The following is a 17,613-nucleotide window of genomic DNA, read 5'->3' as shown; positions in this document are numbered from 1 at the left end:
TTTCCAAATCCTTTTTATTAGACTTGGATACTTTACAAACAATACATACCCATACATACTTATAGTAGATATTTTCTCTCTACTAACTCCAATCACTTGCACATACTCTCTTGCACTTACCTACTCCATGCCTCTACATTTGGCCATAGACTAATTCCACAAGCAAAGCTACACGACCTTACTTTGGTGTTGACTCCACCAACTCTTACTTAACTCTTCCACTAACTTAAACACATAACTTAGTTAGCTTACCAACTAACTAGTACTCTTATTCTTGTTGTGTAACTTCTAGTTACACAACCAAGTCTTCTTCCTTGACTTCTTCCTTTCTTGCTCTTCACGCTTCTTCTTTTTCTTCCTCCGTTTCTTGTGCTCCAAGTCTCTTCTTCCTTGGGTGGTAAGCTATCTCTTGCTTCCACTTCTTCATTCTTCTTCTACGTGACTCCTTGGTCACTTCTTCATTCTTCTTTTCTTGTGTGGCAAGCTTCTTTGTTTCCACTTCTTCTCTTGGAGGATTTAATCAAGGTTCAATCTCAACAACGAGCCCCGATATCTCCTTTATAATTTTTTGATGGAGTTGAAATAGGACTTCAAAAAAAAAGAGAAAACATACAAACGCAGTTAACGAATAATAACATGATCGTGTGTTGTTGTTGATCACCACACATCTGATCCTGATTTGGTAACGTTGAAATATTTGTATCTGACGGAAGCAAAGAAAAGAAAAGGAAATAGCGTGACCATCTCTAAAATCTAACGGCGTCGTTTTGAGTAAATTGTTGGTTCCGTCGGTCGATCCCAAACAATGTTAACGTTGAAATATTGATCTGACGCATTCACCCTCCATCGAAGAAAAAAGGAAATTATGTATGACAGTGCACACTTGGGATCCAAGCTAAACCCTATTTTCCATTTTTTTTTCGTTTTTCGACGCTCTATATAATATGATTCACTATTCTATCTCTCTCTCTCTCTATTTCCATACTTGACTTCAAGAGTGAAACCCTAGCTACAATTTCCTTTTTTCTCTTTTCCAAATTCAATCTCTTCTGTAAATCAACAATAGAAAGAAACAACATGATGACGATGAAGAAAATCTCAACTGAAACAGAGAAGGCTAGGGCTGATGATGACCGTTGCAAATCCTTCGCAGCGAGGCCTGTCCAGGCGAAGAAACAATCGGTGAAACTTTCTCAAAACCCTAAATCAGTGATTAAGATAAAACTGAAGAAGCCGCCTTGCAAGTCTGTTTCAACAAGGCCGAAGAAGCTGTCTATTCCGGAAGTTTCTGGAACAAACCCTAAAGCTGTTGTAGCCGCCGTTGTGAAGAAGAACGATAAGGAAACGTTGGAGCTGTTCGACATAGCCAAGAAATCAGCGGATGTGGCCAACGCGAAGGGGCTTCTCGCGGCTAAAGCAGAGACATCAATCTGTGTGGATACTCTCTCTTTGCTCATCAGTTTGCCAATCAGCGCAACGGCTCCGAGAATCATGGATAGGCTTGGGCATCTCACAAGGCACAAGGACCGCAAAATCTGCAACTCCGCGTCGGCTCTTTTTCAATATTGGAGTCAGAGCATCAGAGATCAACAACACTAAGATGCCCTCTAAAACTCTCAAGGACAACAACACATAGGGCTTTGTGATTTGACAACAACAAAGTCTCTTCTTGCCAAAATTTTCCAGTTTATATTTCTGTTTATGTGTATCAATGAAATTGGATTTTTTTCATAAAGCACTAACAATACAAGGGAATATTGTACAATTTAATCGGTTGTAAATATATAAAACTGCTGTTCAACAATTTATACATTGTGTAACTCATTAATTTGCAGATGACCCAACTATCAAGTAGACAATTTTTAGCCTTGTGTGGAATAGTTTAAGTCAATCAATGCCTTTTTTTGTGCACACGTCAATCAATGCCTAAAGTGAAGTTTTATTCCCTTCTTATCGATTCATGGCAGTAAATCATTATGTAAAAGAGAATCCAGTGTCATAAAAATTCATGAACAGATTGATGTTTCTGCTTTCAGTGATAACAATCTTATGGTGTTTTAACATTTGAAGTATCAATCAAAACATATCTAAACAGGCAAAGCGTTATATGTTACATGTGAATCCTTAATTACTACTTCTCATCAAGGCCTCAACTGCTTTGTGTAAGGAACTAGTGCGATTTGAGTCTTCTGGACGTTTAAACAGTGAGTGAGGTCCGTTCCAGACAGAACTGTGGTTTTTGCTGTTAGGAAAGATAGTCTCGCAGAGATTTAGCAGCTGAGGGTTTCTGAGTTGGAACTTCTCATGCATCTTAGCTCTCCATTGTTTACGCTCTAACTCCTGCAGTTCCTGCAATAACACAATTAATCTCAGTAGTGCTTGCTGCTTAGTCAAAACAAGCTCGGAGAGTACCTTCTGCTCTCGGAGTCGTTTTGCCTTGTCTTCCTCATCATTCTGAGTTGATTTTGGACCTTCAAAAGAAGCTAAAACAACCAGTTTCTCTGCAGCACTGGTCAGGGGCTCGTCACCAGTCTCTTCTGTCGATCTATCAATCGATTGAGTCTTATCCTCGACAGCAGGTTTGGTTTTAGTTTCACTCTCCACCTCAATGGTTTCCACTTCCTCCACATTTTCACCAACTCTTTGTCGTTTTGCCACTGGACTATCATCTAGTTCCACGATCTCTGTTTTTCCTGCTTGTCCAGTTTTGTTGTCAACATCAACATCCATGTCCTGCTCCTCATGCATATTTATAGATGAATTATCCATAGACGGACTTCTCACAGGTGAAGATTCCTTCAACAAAGAAAGAAAGATATTTTTAGTTACAGCCAAACTGAAACCAAGCACCCGGTTTGGATTATCAAAACACATTACTAACCTCTACTGCTCCAGAATTTCCTTGAGAACTGTGACGTTCTCTTTTACGTCGCTTCAAAATACATACCGCACACATACAATCACTCTTGTGATGCCTTCTGCAAGCGTAAATAATAATGACTATCAAATGAAACTGATCCCCATCACAAATCCCACTCCCAGTAATAAAAGGACATCACAAGCTCAATATTAACTATTGATACAATTGCAAGACGTATGAACTGGGGGCTACAGAAAAGTAGAATACAATTTGACAAAGAGGAAACCAAACTCAGCTTAAAGGTTGGCTAAACAGATCTTTTTACAAATAAACTTTGTAAAAGATAACCTCTTGTCTATAAAAAGTTTCAAAGGCATACCCATGGCGCTTCTGGCTCTTCTGCTTGGATTGACTACCTTTGGAGGATGCATTTCCACCATCCTCTAGTTGAGTACTCTCTGATCGTAAATCGAAGAAATCAAATAAGTTAAATCCTAAGCTAAATTACTCAGGCCAAAGTGCATAGTTACCAGAAATAATGCAAGTACTGTATATTGTTAACACCTTCTTCATGTTGACATTCTTTTTTCTAGTCTAATCAAAACCTTTATACATCTCTCCATCTGGATATTAATAAGAGAACTAGATATGAAAAAAAAGACGTAAGGCTCACACGATTAACTTATCCATCTAACTGCTCTGGACTGGATGACGAAATCAGATTTCAGAAAAAAACAATTTTAAAGGGTTCTTATTTTGTTATTAAAATGGTGGTTACTTCATCTTAAATGTTTATGCATTTCAATAGTGCTCTTGTCAAAAGCACAAGATAATTCAGAAGCAGAAGCTTTAAATATGTTCACTATGTCTACTTTATATGCCCAAAGGGTAACCAGAAACGTAACTATCTATGTATGAGAAACCTACACCTACCAATCTTTAACAATGCGTGAGAAAAAAATAGTCAAAATGCTAGAGAGGATTAATTTATAACAATATACCTGCAGATTGCTCAGTATACAATCCGGCGGCAGCCCAGTACTTCATGAAATTTTTCTTCACTCGCTTCATCAGGTCCACGATATAATCGCCTTTCTTATTGTACTTGGAACAGTTATTCCAGATGTACTGGACATCCTTGTAAACATCCTCAGAATTCATATATATGTTGCCTTTTTCAAGATTACTGCATACTGTTCCAAAATCCATAGGTGTCTTGATGATATCGAAGTAGTCCTAATTACATACCCCCAAAACAGTTGGTTAAACGTGTTGGACAACAATTCTGAAACCCCTTGACAAAGCAAAGAAAAAATCAAAAAGATGGGACAATTTATTTCTTTCACATATTGAAAGAGAAAGATGAACCCCTACACTAAGCTAAATAATAAGACTAAGTCTTGTCAATTGAGATCAACATGATTTTCGTCTGTTCACAAAGAAAAGTATTCAGGCCGCTAAAACACAGAGAACTATATAACTATGAAGTTCAACATAAGTATGTAATGGAGATATGTGAAACAAAAGACATGTATAGAAGCCAAAGTTAGTATGCAACAACAGCTCCCAAAATGGTGAATATATTAAAGCTAATGATCAGACTTACAGGAATCCCAAGAGCTTCTGGGTCCACAGGAACATTAAAGGGATCAGCGGCTTCCATCTTCATAATCTTCTTGACCACCTAAAGACCAATATGACACACCATTACGTCTGTTACTCAAGTTAAACTGTTCATACCACTAAAATGAAGAAACAAACAAGGTAGATAGATACCGTAAGAGAATCTTCCAGTTCTTGCTTATTGTACCGCGAAATCTGATCAGTCTTCTTCTGCTGATTCTGAGAAGAAACGGGTGCGCTTTCAGGTTCTGGCTTCTTGACTTGAGAAGTCTTCTCATCAGGCTCCTTAACAAGTACAATATCATCTTGAGCCTTGACAGCAGTATCAACAGCAGTAGCGGAGCTAGATCCATCAGCAGCAGCCTTCCAAGACTTGATCTTAATACCTTTCATCTTCCTATAAACATTAAGAACTGGTTTTCTCTCGGGCAAACGAAGAGGAACAGGTTCCTCTTTTCTCTCAACTTGAGGACTAGTCTTAGTAGTAGGCAATGGAACATCAGGTTCTGGTGCTGCTTTGGAGGTCTTCAGTTTAACCTTAACACGCCCGACAGACTTAACCGGATCTACTACACTAGGTGAACTGGAAGTAACCTCCACCATTTTAGATTCATGTTCACAACTTTGATCAGAGTCACTGTCTTGGACCGACTCATTCAACTTGTCTTGTTCAGTGGACTTTTTAGACTTGTTCCCTTTCTTATGTCCTCCCTTACGCTTCATCCTCAAAGGACACCTACCCAAAACGCAAAACCAAAACTTTAAAGATGAAAGAATCAAGAAGTACTAGAAACCAAACATTCCACAGAGTTAATTACAAGAAATTTTCAAATTGGATCTATGTAAATTAGGAGTCGATTCAAAATAAGCTTGAATCAGTCCAGAATATACATACCGGAAAAGGAAATTCTAGATCTAGGGCAAACCAGAGAAGAGAATCTTGCGGCAAGAATAATAAGCGATTCAAATATTGTTGATGAAAAGTTGGAGGGAAACGAGATTTTTTACCAAACAAACTTAATAGACTCTCTCGAGACCGCGCTTTCGACTTTCGAGCCGTAAATTCTTCGGGCGTCGCTTATTAGACCCGAGACGAGAGACTGCTTCTTTTTTTTTTTTTGAGTTGTAAGACCTTTTCTGCAGATTTAACGATTACGTCGTCGTTTTTAGCTGATGGGTTTGTTATGGGCCAAGCAAAAGAGCATATGTGCCTAATCCAAAACAAAACAAGTGTCAAAGGCTCAAATACTTTTATTTGCAAAATTTCAATCTCACGTGATTTAATTTCTAAAAACTCGAATGATGATTTTTTAATTTTCAATTTACTATATTTTATTCAGATGAAATAAAAATATTACCACTTAAATACATTTATATACTAAAATTATTTTAAAGGAGAAAATAATGAAAATAAGTATATATATATTGACACTACATAATTAATTCATGTCAAAAAGGACAATTCCAATTCCGCACATATTAAACAGCATACAATTGATAGTTATTTTATTATTTAAACATATTAAATAAAATTTATATATATCTTTATAAAATATATTCTTAGTTTAACTTTTTATAAAATAAATTATGATAGTATTTGTGAGTTTATTTTAAAATATAAAATGTATATTTCAAATACAATATTTCCATTTTAAAAGTTTAAAATACTTCTATATTTTTTTATCTACCTGCAACCGCCCACAACTGCAAGCGCTAGTGGAAATTAGCTTTTAATTTTAAAAGGGTTGGAGCGGTTTGAAACGATTTATAGCCTTTTTATGATTGTTACAAAATCCAATAACTGCAAAAGCTGAGTTTTCGGGTGGCGTGGAAAAAAACAATCAGACCCTAACTTAATGTTTAAAGTGTTATGGTTTTCGAGTGATTTAAGGTGTTCATGAACTTGTTTTGAGAGAGATAAAACTTAGACTAAGCAATGTGGTGCAAGGTAGATTGTGAAATTAGGAACTGGTCAATAGGTGTTTTGACGTGTTAGACAGTGTAATACTGATTAAACATATACAGAAGCATCTGTTTAACGAATTTTTAATAAAAGCAGTTTCAGTATCTAGTTGATCTTGGTTTTACAGAAAATTGATCAGGTGGAGGTAGCAGGTAGGTGAATTCGACCAACCTCAATCATGCAGCAGGACCTGTAACGACCAGAGAAAAGAGCTGTGCTGAAAGCCGTTTGTCGGTGGGGACTTCTCTATTGACGAGAAGTAGTCGCTACTAGATTTGGAATGAGAAAATCTCAGTTCTTAAGGACCTATCGTAGCGACCAGAGAAAATCGCTGCAGGGCCTATGTAAGTCTTTTTCAACTTGAAACGGTTTGATTTAAGTAAACTGGAACGTATAACCCTCTAATCCGACCCAACTCGACCCTAGTCGTACGTAATGATACCGGTTTAGGGTTAATCTAATGATTGCAAATCACCATAACTATCGCCAAAATTATATAAAATATCACTAATTAATATTCCATAATTTACGCTCCAATGCATAGCTAAAATTTGCCTTTAACACTCAAATGCTAATAAATCAACTAAAATCAAGCGCCATAGCTATATTATACAAACTTAATATGTATATCTCTAATTTCAATGTAAAAACATTGCAGAATATTGGATTATTACTATATTGAATATGTTTTATTAACATTCATTTACTCGTATACAGGGCCGGCCCAGAGGGGAAGCCACCCAAGCCATCGATTAGGGCATCCAATTTAAAGGGGCATATTTTCTATAAATTTTTGTTACTATATAGATAAAAATAATTTTATAAGATTTTTTAATTGAAACTATACTTATTGGACATTTTTACTTATGATATTTTGAAGACATAATTCAAATACTGAAAAATTCTTTAAATGATATTCATTCGAACATAAATAGTGGTATTTTACTTATGGAATTAATATTCTACAAGAATCAATGTCACAATAGATTAGAAAACCTACTATAATATTTTTTTGTTAAAGAATGAATGTTATATGACAATATAAATTATTTAGTGGGCATTTTTACTTATGATATTTTGAAGGCATTTTTACTTATGATATTTTGAAGGCATAATTCATATACTGAAAATTTCTTTAAAGTGATATTCATTCGAACATAATTAGTGGTATTTTATTTATGGAATTATTATTCTACAAGAATCAATGTCAAAATAGATTAGATCGCCTACTATAATATTTGTTTTTTAAAGAATGATTGTTATATGAAAAATATAAATTATTTAGTGTGCATTTTAGAATATAAGAATATCGCTCATCACATATAAAAAAAATTTAAAAGGTAAAAATAGTTATTAGTAGTATAACATGTTATTTAAGAGATTACCTAAATTGATTTTGTTATCGATCAAAACTGTTATAAGAATTGACTATATTTATTTAATGAATGCTTTACATGAAAAAATACAAAAAAATATATTTTAATGTTTTATATTTACTGTTTTAGTTCAAAATTTTAAATTACTTTTATATTAGTTTTTTTTATAATTTCAATACAAAATATTAAAAGGCATAGTTTTAAAATTGGATTAGGACATTGTTAAACATTAGACCGGCACTGCTCGTATAGTGTATATATGGCAACTTAAAATAATTGGAATAATTATTTCGCACAATAAAAGTAATTAGTTCGCAAATTATAGTTATAGATTTGCATTGCATAGCACGAAATCAGGTATATAATCGTACGGTGTATATATGGAAAATTAAATTTGTGCAGCGCCAATACAATAGTTTTGTGCACCACGAAATCCATAATCTCAGCGAATCTATACTATTAAAGTACAAGCACATTTGGATTTTTTACTAAACATGCCCTTTCTTTAACTCACATTGCTTATTTCATTAAGGGCAATCAAGTAATATTAATAACATATCTATATTGGGTCATTTTTTTTATCCAGCCCACTCCCCATATCAGATCTTTTTTGGGTCATTTGGGCCGATCAAGAAATCATATCCAATTCTTATTTTTTCCTCCAAGTTCAAATAATTTATTTTCAACCATTCTTAATATTTTGTGTAGTGAAAAAAAAATAATCACTTAACTATTATGTTTTTTTCTTTTTAATATAACTTAAGCATTCATAAAAAATTTTGAATTTTTTCATTGAAAAGTATAAATCTTTATTAAGAGTATATAATTTTTTATCTAAAAAATTAACAACATAATAAAATTAAGTTATACCAACTTAGTTCATTAAAAATAAACTTTAATTTTCTAAACATAAATATTCATTAGACCTGAACGTTCGGGTACCCATTCGGATACGGATCGGTTTTTTCGGGTATCAGGTTTTTCGGGTTTTGAAATTAAACTCCATTCAGATATTATAAAATTTTGGGTCGGGTTCGAGTCGGGTCTTTCCGGGTGAGTTCGGTTCTCATGCATAAGAACATGAAAATAACCAAATAACCAAAGTATCTAAAACGGGTTTGGTTATTTGTACTCAAAGTAACCAAAGTATCCAATTCAGTTCAAATTTTTGTATCCAAATTACTCAAAAGTAACCAAAAATAACCAAAAATATCCAATATATACAGTTTTTTTGGATAAACTTTTATCCAAACTATCATATTTTATCCAAAAATACTCAAAAGTATTGAAAATAACTACTATATTTAACTTATAATATTAATTTAAAATATTAAAATAATTATAAATATAATTATAACATAGATTTTTAGATATATATTCACATTTCAGATATCTTCGGGTACTCATTCGGTTCTCGGTTCGGGTCGGGTTCGGGACCGGTTCTTCGGATATAGCAATTTAGAACTCATTCGGATATTTACCCCGGGTCTGATCGGATTTGGAACCCTGATTTTCGGGTCGGTTTCAAGTTGGTTCTTCGGATCCGGATATTGTGCTCAGGCCTATACTCATTTGAAATGAAACACGATAAAGAAAAATAAAAGGCTTAAGTCTTTTATAAAAAAAACAAATATATGAAAATATGACATTTACTAAATATTTGTCAATTTTAAAAAAAATAAAGGAAAATAAATCCGCGCTGTAATTAAAAAAAATAAAGGAAAATAAACCCGCGCTTTGAAAGCGCGGGTCAAAATCTAGTCTATCTTATTAAAACAGGAACATTACAACTTTTTCTAGGTGGATTTTTAAAAATAGACCTCATATATTTAAATTAAATATCTCATTCTTTATATATAATACATATCATAGTCTAACTTTGCATTGATGTATTTCTTTAAATATAGTTCTTTTTTTTGTCTATATTCCATATATGATTTTTACATTTATTACATGTCGATTTAGATAAGATATATACTAAGAATACTAAAAATATTAATCGTTTTATAATTACCCTATACAATTCATTTTAAATTGATCAGTATACTTTCATTGGCCATATTAATTTTATTAGTACGAATAACATTAGGTAGATAAGTCATAGACACATACATAAAGATATGACTATTCTTTATAACTACGTTGAGCCTGATCTACTTTCTAAAACAAATAACACATAGCTTCATTTATATATTGTATAGAAAATAGTAATATAAAGTATTATACTTATACAATAATACTAAAAACAAACCAAACTGAAATATAATATATATCGAAAATGCTTTGAACCATTACACACAAAATATATTAGACTTTAGAGATAAAATTCACTTTGAAATTACGTAATAATTATTTTAAAAAATTAAATTTCGTAATGTACAAATATATAAGTTTATATAAGATTTGTTGTTACAATAAAAAAACACAACTCGCGCTTGCAAATGTTATTTTTACATACGAAAGACAGTTTGATATTGTTCTTTTAAACACAAATTGAATCTATACAAACTCGATACTACATAAAACTAAACAATATAGAATACATTTTAAAAATAAAACCCGTGCGGTGTGCATATGTTTATATAATATATAAATATATTATGTTACACATATTTTCATATAAATAATACCCCAATGTAAGTTTTGTATAATAAATGTTGAAAATACAAAATATATAACACTATATATTTTAAATAATATAAAAAAATCTACTTTACGTTATCCTAAAATTAAAAAGTCAGATTTAGTAATTAAACACATTGCTTATTTAAACACATTAGTACACATTGTTATTAATCAAAATTTTATATTAATACACATTGCAATCATATATAACATTTAGTAAAAACAAAGATAAAAAAAAATTGACTCCCGCTCGATCGAGCGGGTCATGATCTAGTTAGTTAATCAATAGATTGCAATTCAAATATTTATACATAACTTATGTGAATCCAAATATACGGTCCACCGCTAATTTAGGACAATTAATTAGAATAATATATGTAGCATTAAGTAATGTTGTAAGAAATGGAAACTAATTAAATTCCCTCTTATATAATTAAATAAAATATTTATACTACACGATGAAAATTAATTTTATATGAATAGTTATATAATTATATTTATCTACACAACGGAAACTAATTTTATAATATTGTAAGAAATGTAAAAAAAAATCTTATACGTAGCATTTTATATAATTAATTGGAATAATATATGTAGCATTAAGTAATATTTTAAGAAATGGAAACTAACCAAACTAGCCCAATAATATGTTTGGTCAATATAAAATGTTTTTCATAAATGTTAGGGAAAATTATAGGGATCTGTCGGGTCTCATTATAAGGGCAGCAGTATTCGTTACTCTAAAACGATCATCCGGGCCTGGAGCCTTTCCGGGATGTATTGAGAATGTTTGATCGGGCAGCAGTATTCCCTAAAATTATAAGGGCAGCAGTATTCGTTACTCTAAAACGATCAAAGATCCGGATCTGTCGGGTCTCATTATAGGGATAAGCAACGTCGAGATCCTGCATCTTTCTCCCGCTTCTGCTGATGTGATTTCTCGATGTGTTGAAGATGGACGACTAGTCTTACCGGTGTTCAAGAATCTGGTTAACTTATCTTTTGGGAGTTACAACGAACAAAGTTGGAAACTGCTGCCATATCTGCTTAAGCAGTCTCCAAAGGTTGAAACACTAATCATCCAGGGTCTGGAGGATGGTGGTTACACAGGCAATGTTACTATTGGTCAGTTCCAAGTCAAGGAGCTGCATGTTGTTGGTTATAAAGGAACTGCTAAAGAGCTTCTACACTTGAAGAGTTTGCTTGCGGGAACTGAATGCATCCCACGAGTGCGAGTGGTGTTCCCTGAAGATGTTGTGGTCGATGCTGCCACAATTTTTCAAACCCGTAGGGATCTTTTTACCCTTGTTGGAGTTGTTTCTACCGAAATCGTATATTTCGACTAGTGAGAGCATTGCTACTACCCTTAGGCCCATTAACGGACTCTGGATTGAGAATTTACAAAGCTGATCCCTATTTTCTTGGAAAAAAAAAAAAACTAAGAATATTTATAAGGTCCGTATTACAGGAATCATTATATTGTCGTAAATATTACTCAATACATAACCCTATATATATAAAAGAAAGTATTTCATCATCATATCATTGTATTTGTTTGTTTGACGTATACACAGTGATATACTTAGTTAAGATATATTATTTAGGAAGCACTCCAATTTTGTGTAATCCGTTTCATATCTTTGTATTTAGCTCAGAAGAATGTTTTTATTTTGGAAGCACCCGCTAAATATATGATATCATTGTATTTAGCAAAGAAGAATGTATTTCATCATCATATCATTGTATTTGTTTGTTTGACGTATAAAATTATATAAAATATTTATACACTGATATACATAGTTAAAATATCATTATATTTGTTTGTTTTACGTATAAAATTATAAAATTATATAATTATATTACACAATATTATACTTAGTTAAGATTATTCGAATTATTAGTTAACCGGTTTGAATGTCTATCATAGTATCATGACTAGGCTTATATTTTTGCACTTGTAATAAGAGTATCGGATATTTCAACATCATTCACATATATTTAGTCGGATTATTAAGAATTATACAATATATTATGTTACGCTACAATTTAATGACTGGTAACAGTATATGTAACTAGTCTAGTAATAAATGGTATTTAATTAAAAATGTGAGAATGAATATGATATTTCTAAATAGGAAATTGCAATTTTGTTAATAACAAATAAGATCAAGTTTAGTTTCAAAAATGCTCATAAAATAATATAAAGGGGGCTAGAATATATATTTTAATTGGTTTATAAAAATGTTCATAAAATAATTTGTCTATTTCTAATTGGTTTATCATTTTATATTTTAAATTTAATTTTAATTTTTTTATTAAATGTATGAGAGACTAGAATGAGAGCGCTTTTATGGTTGCCAATGCTCTCTAAAACACACAAAATTCAGTAATTTTATTTGCTGAGTCGGTGATTCTACTCTCTCTCCATTGAGGTGAGGAAAATGGGACGAAGAGCAGCTTATCGTGGCGAGCAAGGTTTGAAGAAAGGTCAATGGACCCCTGAAGAAGACAAGATTCTCGTCAAGCATATCGAGAAACACGGCTGTGGAAGGTGGAATACAATTCCGAAGCACGCTGGTAAAACTCACAACAACTTTTTCGACTTTATTCTAAGTAGTGAGTGAAAAAAAAGTTGCAATCTTTTACATAGCCAGCAAAAAGTTTTCATCTTTCAATACTTCTCAATCCTTGTTTGGGTGGGAAATAAAAAAAAAAAAAAAAACAGGGTTACGCCGTTGTGGAAAGAGTTGTAGACTACGATGGAAAAACTATCTAAACCCAGATATAAAACGAGGTCCTTTCACCTTCGAGGATGAGAAACTCATTCTCCAACTCCAAGCCCGTCTCGGCAACAGGTATTTACTTCTCTTTTTTTTGTCTGAAATCTGTTTCAAAGTTTCAATTTTTTTTTTTGTGGTTTGTTTCGTCAGGTGGTCTACTATAGCAACACATCTTCCAGGGAGAACAGACAACGATATCAAGAACCTATGGAATAGTCGCGTGAAGAAAAGAAGTCTTTTGGATCTTGATGATCCCACTACCGAAGCTTCACCAACAACTGGTGTTATGTCTCAATGGGAAAGTGCTACGCTTGAACCTGAGCCAAGGCTTCCTGGAGAAACAAGTGCGGATTGTGATAACTTCTTTGACATTTGGAACTCTGAGATTGTTGAATCTTTCACAACTACTCTTGCTCCGTGGTACGAATCAACTAGCTGTCAAATCCCTTTCTCTCGGACACCATCTTCTTCCTCTTCTGCACTTGTAAAGAGCTCAACAGATTCGTGTGGTAGTAAAGATGTTGACATGGCCTCTTGTTCTTCTTCTTCATGTACGAAGGATGATGATGACTTTGCTCTTCAACTTCTGCTTGATTCCCCTCTAATTGGTGGCGATGATGATATTGATATGACCTTCTTGGAAGAGAAGAGTGACGGCAAGACACAGTCTCCGGCTGTTGGTTTTTAAATTCTCTATCTTATGAAAAAACGTTTTTCCAAAGAAAGAAAGATCTCTTGGCCCTTTTTGTTTTTCTGATATTTTAGTAATTAGAAATATCTATATGTAAATCAGCACTTAGGAACTTTCAAAGTGTCTTTCTCTTGGTTCTTCTTCTCAGTAGTTATCAAGTAATCAGATGTATCTATGGGTTGTCTTTCACCTCAAAATGTGGTAGATAATGAAAATCTTGGGCTCAAACTCTTAGAAATCCTCATATCAATCCAAAAGAACGAGAATGTTAGTGAGCGTCCCATGCGACTGACTCATCTAAGCAAATCCATGTCACAAGAAGGACTGATAATCCTAAGAATGGCTTCAGTTACGCTTACCTTAGTCCCGAATATCCAGTGACCAACCTGTGTCAAGGAGACAACTTTTGACCTGAAAGGAATAGTTGACACACTTTTTACAATGCCCTGCTTACTGCTTAAGCCATAGTTGAATGATAATTAACACTTTAACAGAACTAACCAATGTATTATAACATGGGGAACCAAACCAAATATGCAACTTACTAAGACCAAGACGATCGTTGCTATTAGGTGCTATCAATCATTATTCAAATAATATCTCGTATTTGCGAAACAAACACGTGAATATAAAGAGAAATTGATTAATTGAGAAGTAATTTCCTAAAAAGTTAGTAAAAGTATATACTACATTAGTAGTTGCTAGCTGGCAAAAGCCTACATACATCATACATGCACAACATACTTGTCAAAGTTATTGTCATTGTGAAACTACACCCTCTCATATACAAAAGGACAATATATGATTCTATCAGAAAACATCACATATGAGACACTATGATCATCTCCAATCCAACAAATAACATCATTTTAGTACAAATTTTTTCATCAAAACTTCTCAATCCAACTCTAAAAACCACATCACTATAGTGTAAACCTGCTCAACTGTGAATTCCGATCTGAATTGTCCAATTCGGCAACTTTCAAGCAATCAAATTATTATCTTCACACTTGGGGGAAGTTTACAACGTGATCAACTTTACATGAACCATTCACTCCAAGGGAATGCAGCAGTAACATAAAATACAAAGAAATAAACAGTAGATAGCATAGTACAACTCCACCGATCAGTGTTTTGTTACCACACCACAAGTCAGGACAACAATCACCAGATAAATGAAGCCATGTGTCTGATCTTCGAACTAAAGCACCTCAGGCAAGCCATATGCTGGAACTATTATAGGTTTTCAGGTAATGGAAACCAGGTGCACTGACATATCAACCGTAATAAAAAGGGAGGGAGTATAGAGTAGGGGCCTGATCTTGTTGAAACGGCAGGGCCCTTTAGAGCTAATGAACCGGTGGGTAGAGACACTCAGATACACTGACTAAAAGTGAAACTGACCCATCACAGATAAAGAGTCACGCCTGCAGTTGGAATCTTTAGCGTTCAGGGAAAGACTCGAGAACTGAGCGTCCAGATCTTTGCTAGTGGCACGTTTGTGACTTGCTGATTGTTGACGAGTATGCTGTTGTTGCTGTTGATACAGAGCTCGTAGTCTTCCAATCTCCCTTTCCAGCACCTCTTGTTCCACTGGATGATAGAGAACTCATGAGCCATAGAACTAATACTACTCTGCTACAGTATTAAACATTGGATGTAAAAGAAACTAAGAGAACATTTTGTTGGATGATTGTAAGAAACTTACATTGCTTGATCAGTTTCTCCTGAGCTATACTTTCAAGGCGGTGCTTAAGAGCTTTGTTTTCCATACTCAGAATAAGATTCCGCTGATTGAGAAAATCAAGCTCAGCTGAAACTTTGGAGCCTTCTGCCTATAGAAACCAACAAGTCAGTGCTCCCCAAAATACAATTTCTTTACAAATGAAAGTTCAGCATTACCTGCAATGATTGCACATTCCTTTCTAGCTCGGATATGTACTGGAGCTTACGAACCCGTGATCGTTGTGCAAATTGCCTGCAAGTAACCATGTTATGATCATTTCATCACTCATCTCTCACTACAGGACATAGAAGATCACAAATCAATAGTAGTGAAGATGTGACATACTGTTTGGCTCGTTTTGTATTATTGTCAGCCTCATACGTGACAGGCTGAGCTTCTGCATAGTCTGCTGTTGCATCTTGAGACATATACGATGCTCCAGTGGAAGGTAGCCAAGAAGGAAGAGGAGGCCCAGATGGCACCAGTTGACGACTCCTCTGCTTTAGGAAACTACTATCAGCGTAAAAGGAAGCGTCCTGGGACTCTTGAATTCCTCTTTGAATAGAAGAAACTTGATTCCTAGAGCTGAAATCAGTTAAGTTTGTAGCATTAGACACGTCTAGGTAAGCATAAGAGTCGCTTGCTGAACGCCTATGACCAGATTTGCGAGAAGCAGGGGTCTCAGGCTCGTTGAGAAGATCATCAAGCCAAAAAGGAAGCTCTTCTACCAAATGGCTCTCAGAGGAAGTCCGCTGGTGGTGGTGGTGGTGAGCTTTCTCAATACTAACCTTGTGACCTTGCCTTGAAGAACCCATCAAACCACAGGGAACGTAGTCAGAATAGGATGCTGAAACGCTAGGAAAGGGGATCTTTGGAGGGAGCAAAGCACTTTTCCCTGGGTACATCAAACTCCTAACACTCTCTGATCCCTTGGTTCCAGCCATTGTCACTCTTTCCTCCCCAAAAAATAAACAGTAAAAAAAGATTGATTACTAATTTGAAAAAAAAAAAGAACATCACTAAAACAAAGCTTGCATATTGAAATGCAAACAAACAAAGATCAAAAGGAAAAAAAAAGGGTCTAACTATTTAAACCATTGCATCAACCCCAACAAAGCAGCTGTTCTTTTAAGTTTGGCTTAAAACTCTGTAACAGTAACATAAACAGAACATAACTAAGCAGACAAAAAAGTAAAAACTAAAAAAGGCTTAGGATAAAAAAAAAAAAATCAAAGGCAGATCAATGCAACAGTAACTGATTGAACTTTTTAGTCCACTCAGCATTCAAGTTGTTTTCTCGTTAAGACAAGTTATCATATTGTTTTAAGACTCATAACAGTGATTTACAAGCTTCTTAATTATCTAACAATCCTCTTCATCACCAACATTAATCAAATAACCTTTTTCCTTTTTCCCGCATCAGTTATAACAAACCAATCAATTAAATGCAAAAAAAAAAAAAATCAAGATTCCGTTAAAAAAGAAAAGTAAATAAACCCGAAAGTATATACACAGACAGATTCATCGGAGAAGTATTTTCTTTTCTAAAAGGACAAACTAACCAGTTGGAGAAAGAAGGAAGCAATCGAGCCTTGAGACAAGACTAAATGGATCTGAAATCGTTCCGTTAACCGGAGATCTTCCGCCTCTATGTCTTATCGTTGAAGGAAGGAAGGAAGGAAGGAAGATAAATCACGAACGCTTTAAGACCCTTTTGTTTTTCTTTCTTTTTGTATTTAAAAAGTCGTCCCACATACTTTTATCAAATTTAATGTTTTCCCCATATGTTTGTTTCCGCGCTTTGTGATTTAAAAGTTCTAGTTACTTTTTTTTTTCTTTAAGTTCCAGTTACTTAGCAACAAGTAGTAAATAGCCCTATGCATTCAGATTTTTGGCTCGGTTTGGATAGAAACTATTAGGTTCGAAGTATATCGGATAGATCATTTTTATATCTAATAGATACTTATAA

General features: G+C 34.0%; 4 protein-coding genes across 6 annotated transcripts; 2 read left to right on the top strand and 2 right to left on the bottom strand.

Moving 5' to 3' along the window:
• Window positions 1-987: 987 nt before the first annotated feature.
• LOC130505131 (uncharacterized) lies at window positions 988-1,651 on the top strand. Its single transcript, XM_056999723.1, has one exon. It carries the CDS (start codon window positions 1,078-1,080, stop codon window positions 1,597-1,599), a length of 522 nt encoding a protein of 173 aa, XP_056855703.1. The 5' UTR covers window positions 988-1,077; the 3' UTR covers window positions 1,600-1,651.
• A 323-nt stretch (window positions 1,652-1,974) lies between these two features.
• Window positions 1,975-5,603, bottom strand: LOC130505133 (uncharacterized). 3 transcript variants are annotated; one of them, XM_056999726.1, is made up of 8 exons: window positions 5,492-5,603; window positions 4,637-5,219; window positions 4,467-4,544; window positions 3,862-4,096; window positions 3,240-3,318; window positions 2,882-2,978; window positions 2,413-2,796; window positions 1,975-2,349 (listed from the first exon to the last, which is right to left on the bottom strand). In XM_056999726.1, the coding sequence occupies exons 2-8, from the start codon at window positions 5,204-5,206 to the stop codon at window positions 2,125-2,127; spliced, it is 1,668 nt and encodes a 555-aa protein (XP_056855706.1). In that variant the 5' UTR covers window positions 5,207-5,219; window positions 5,492-5,603; the 3' UTR covers window positions 1,975-2,124. The 3 variants fall into 3 exon arrangements, with proteins under 3 accessions (XP_056855706.1, XP_056855707.1, XP_056855705.1); XM_056999727.1 differs by having other exon boundaries at window positions 1,975-2,340; window positions 5,379-5,536; XM_056999725.1 differs by having other exon boundaries at window positions 5,379-5,535.
• A 7,227-nt stretch (window positions 5,604-12,830) lies between these two features.
• LOC130505132 (transcription factor MYB17-like) lies at window positions 12,831-14,089 on the top strand. Its single transcript, XM_056999724.1, has 3 exons — window positions 12,831-13,024; window positions 13,173-13,302; window positions 13,378-14,089. Exons 1-3 carry the CDS (start codon window positions 12,889-12,891, stop codon window positions 13,913-13,915), a joined length of 804 nt encoding a protein of 267 aa, XP_056855704.1. The 5' UTR covers window positions 12,831-12,888; the 3' UTR covers window positions 13,916-14,089.
• Window positions 14,090-14,889: 800 nt separating this feature from the next.
• LOC130505130 (uncharacterized protein At4g06598-like) lies at window positions 14,890-17,372 on the bottom strand. Its single transcript, XM_056999722.1, has 5 exons — window positions 17,207-17,372; window positions 15,990-16,595; window positions 15,821-15,896; window positions 15,627-15,753; window positions 14,890-15,511 (listed from the first exon to the last, which is right to left on the bottom strand). The coding sequence occupies exons 2-5, from the start codon at window positions 16,586-16,588 to the stop codon at window positions 15,306-15,308; spliced, it is 1,008 nt and encodes a 335-aa protein (XP_056855702.1). The 5' UTR covers window positions 16,589-16,595; window positions 17,207-17,372; the 3' UTR covers window positions 14,890-15,305.
• Between the last annotated feature and the right edge of the window lie 241 nt (window positions 17,373-17,613).

This window comes from Raphanus sativus, unplaced genomic scaffold, assembly GCF_000801105.2.
Source record: "Raphanus sativus cultivar WK10039 unplaced genomic scaffold, ASM80110v3 Scaffold2032, whole genome shotgun sequence".
In the NCBI taxonomy this organism is placed as follows: Eukaryota; Viridiplantae; Streptophyta; class Magnoliopsida; order Brassicales; family Brassicaceae; genus Raphanus; species Raphanus sativus.
The sequence above is the reverse complement of the archived record's forward strand: the minus strand, read 5'-3'. Positions and strand labels throughout refer to the sequence as shown.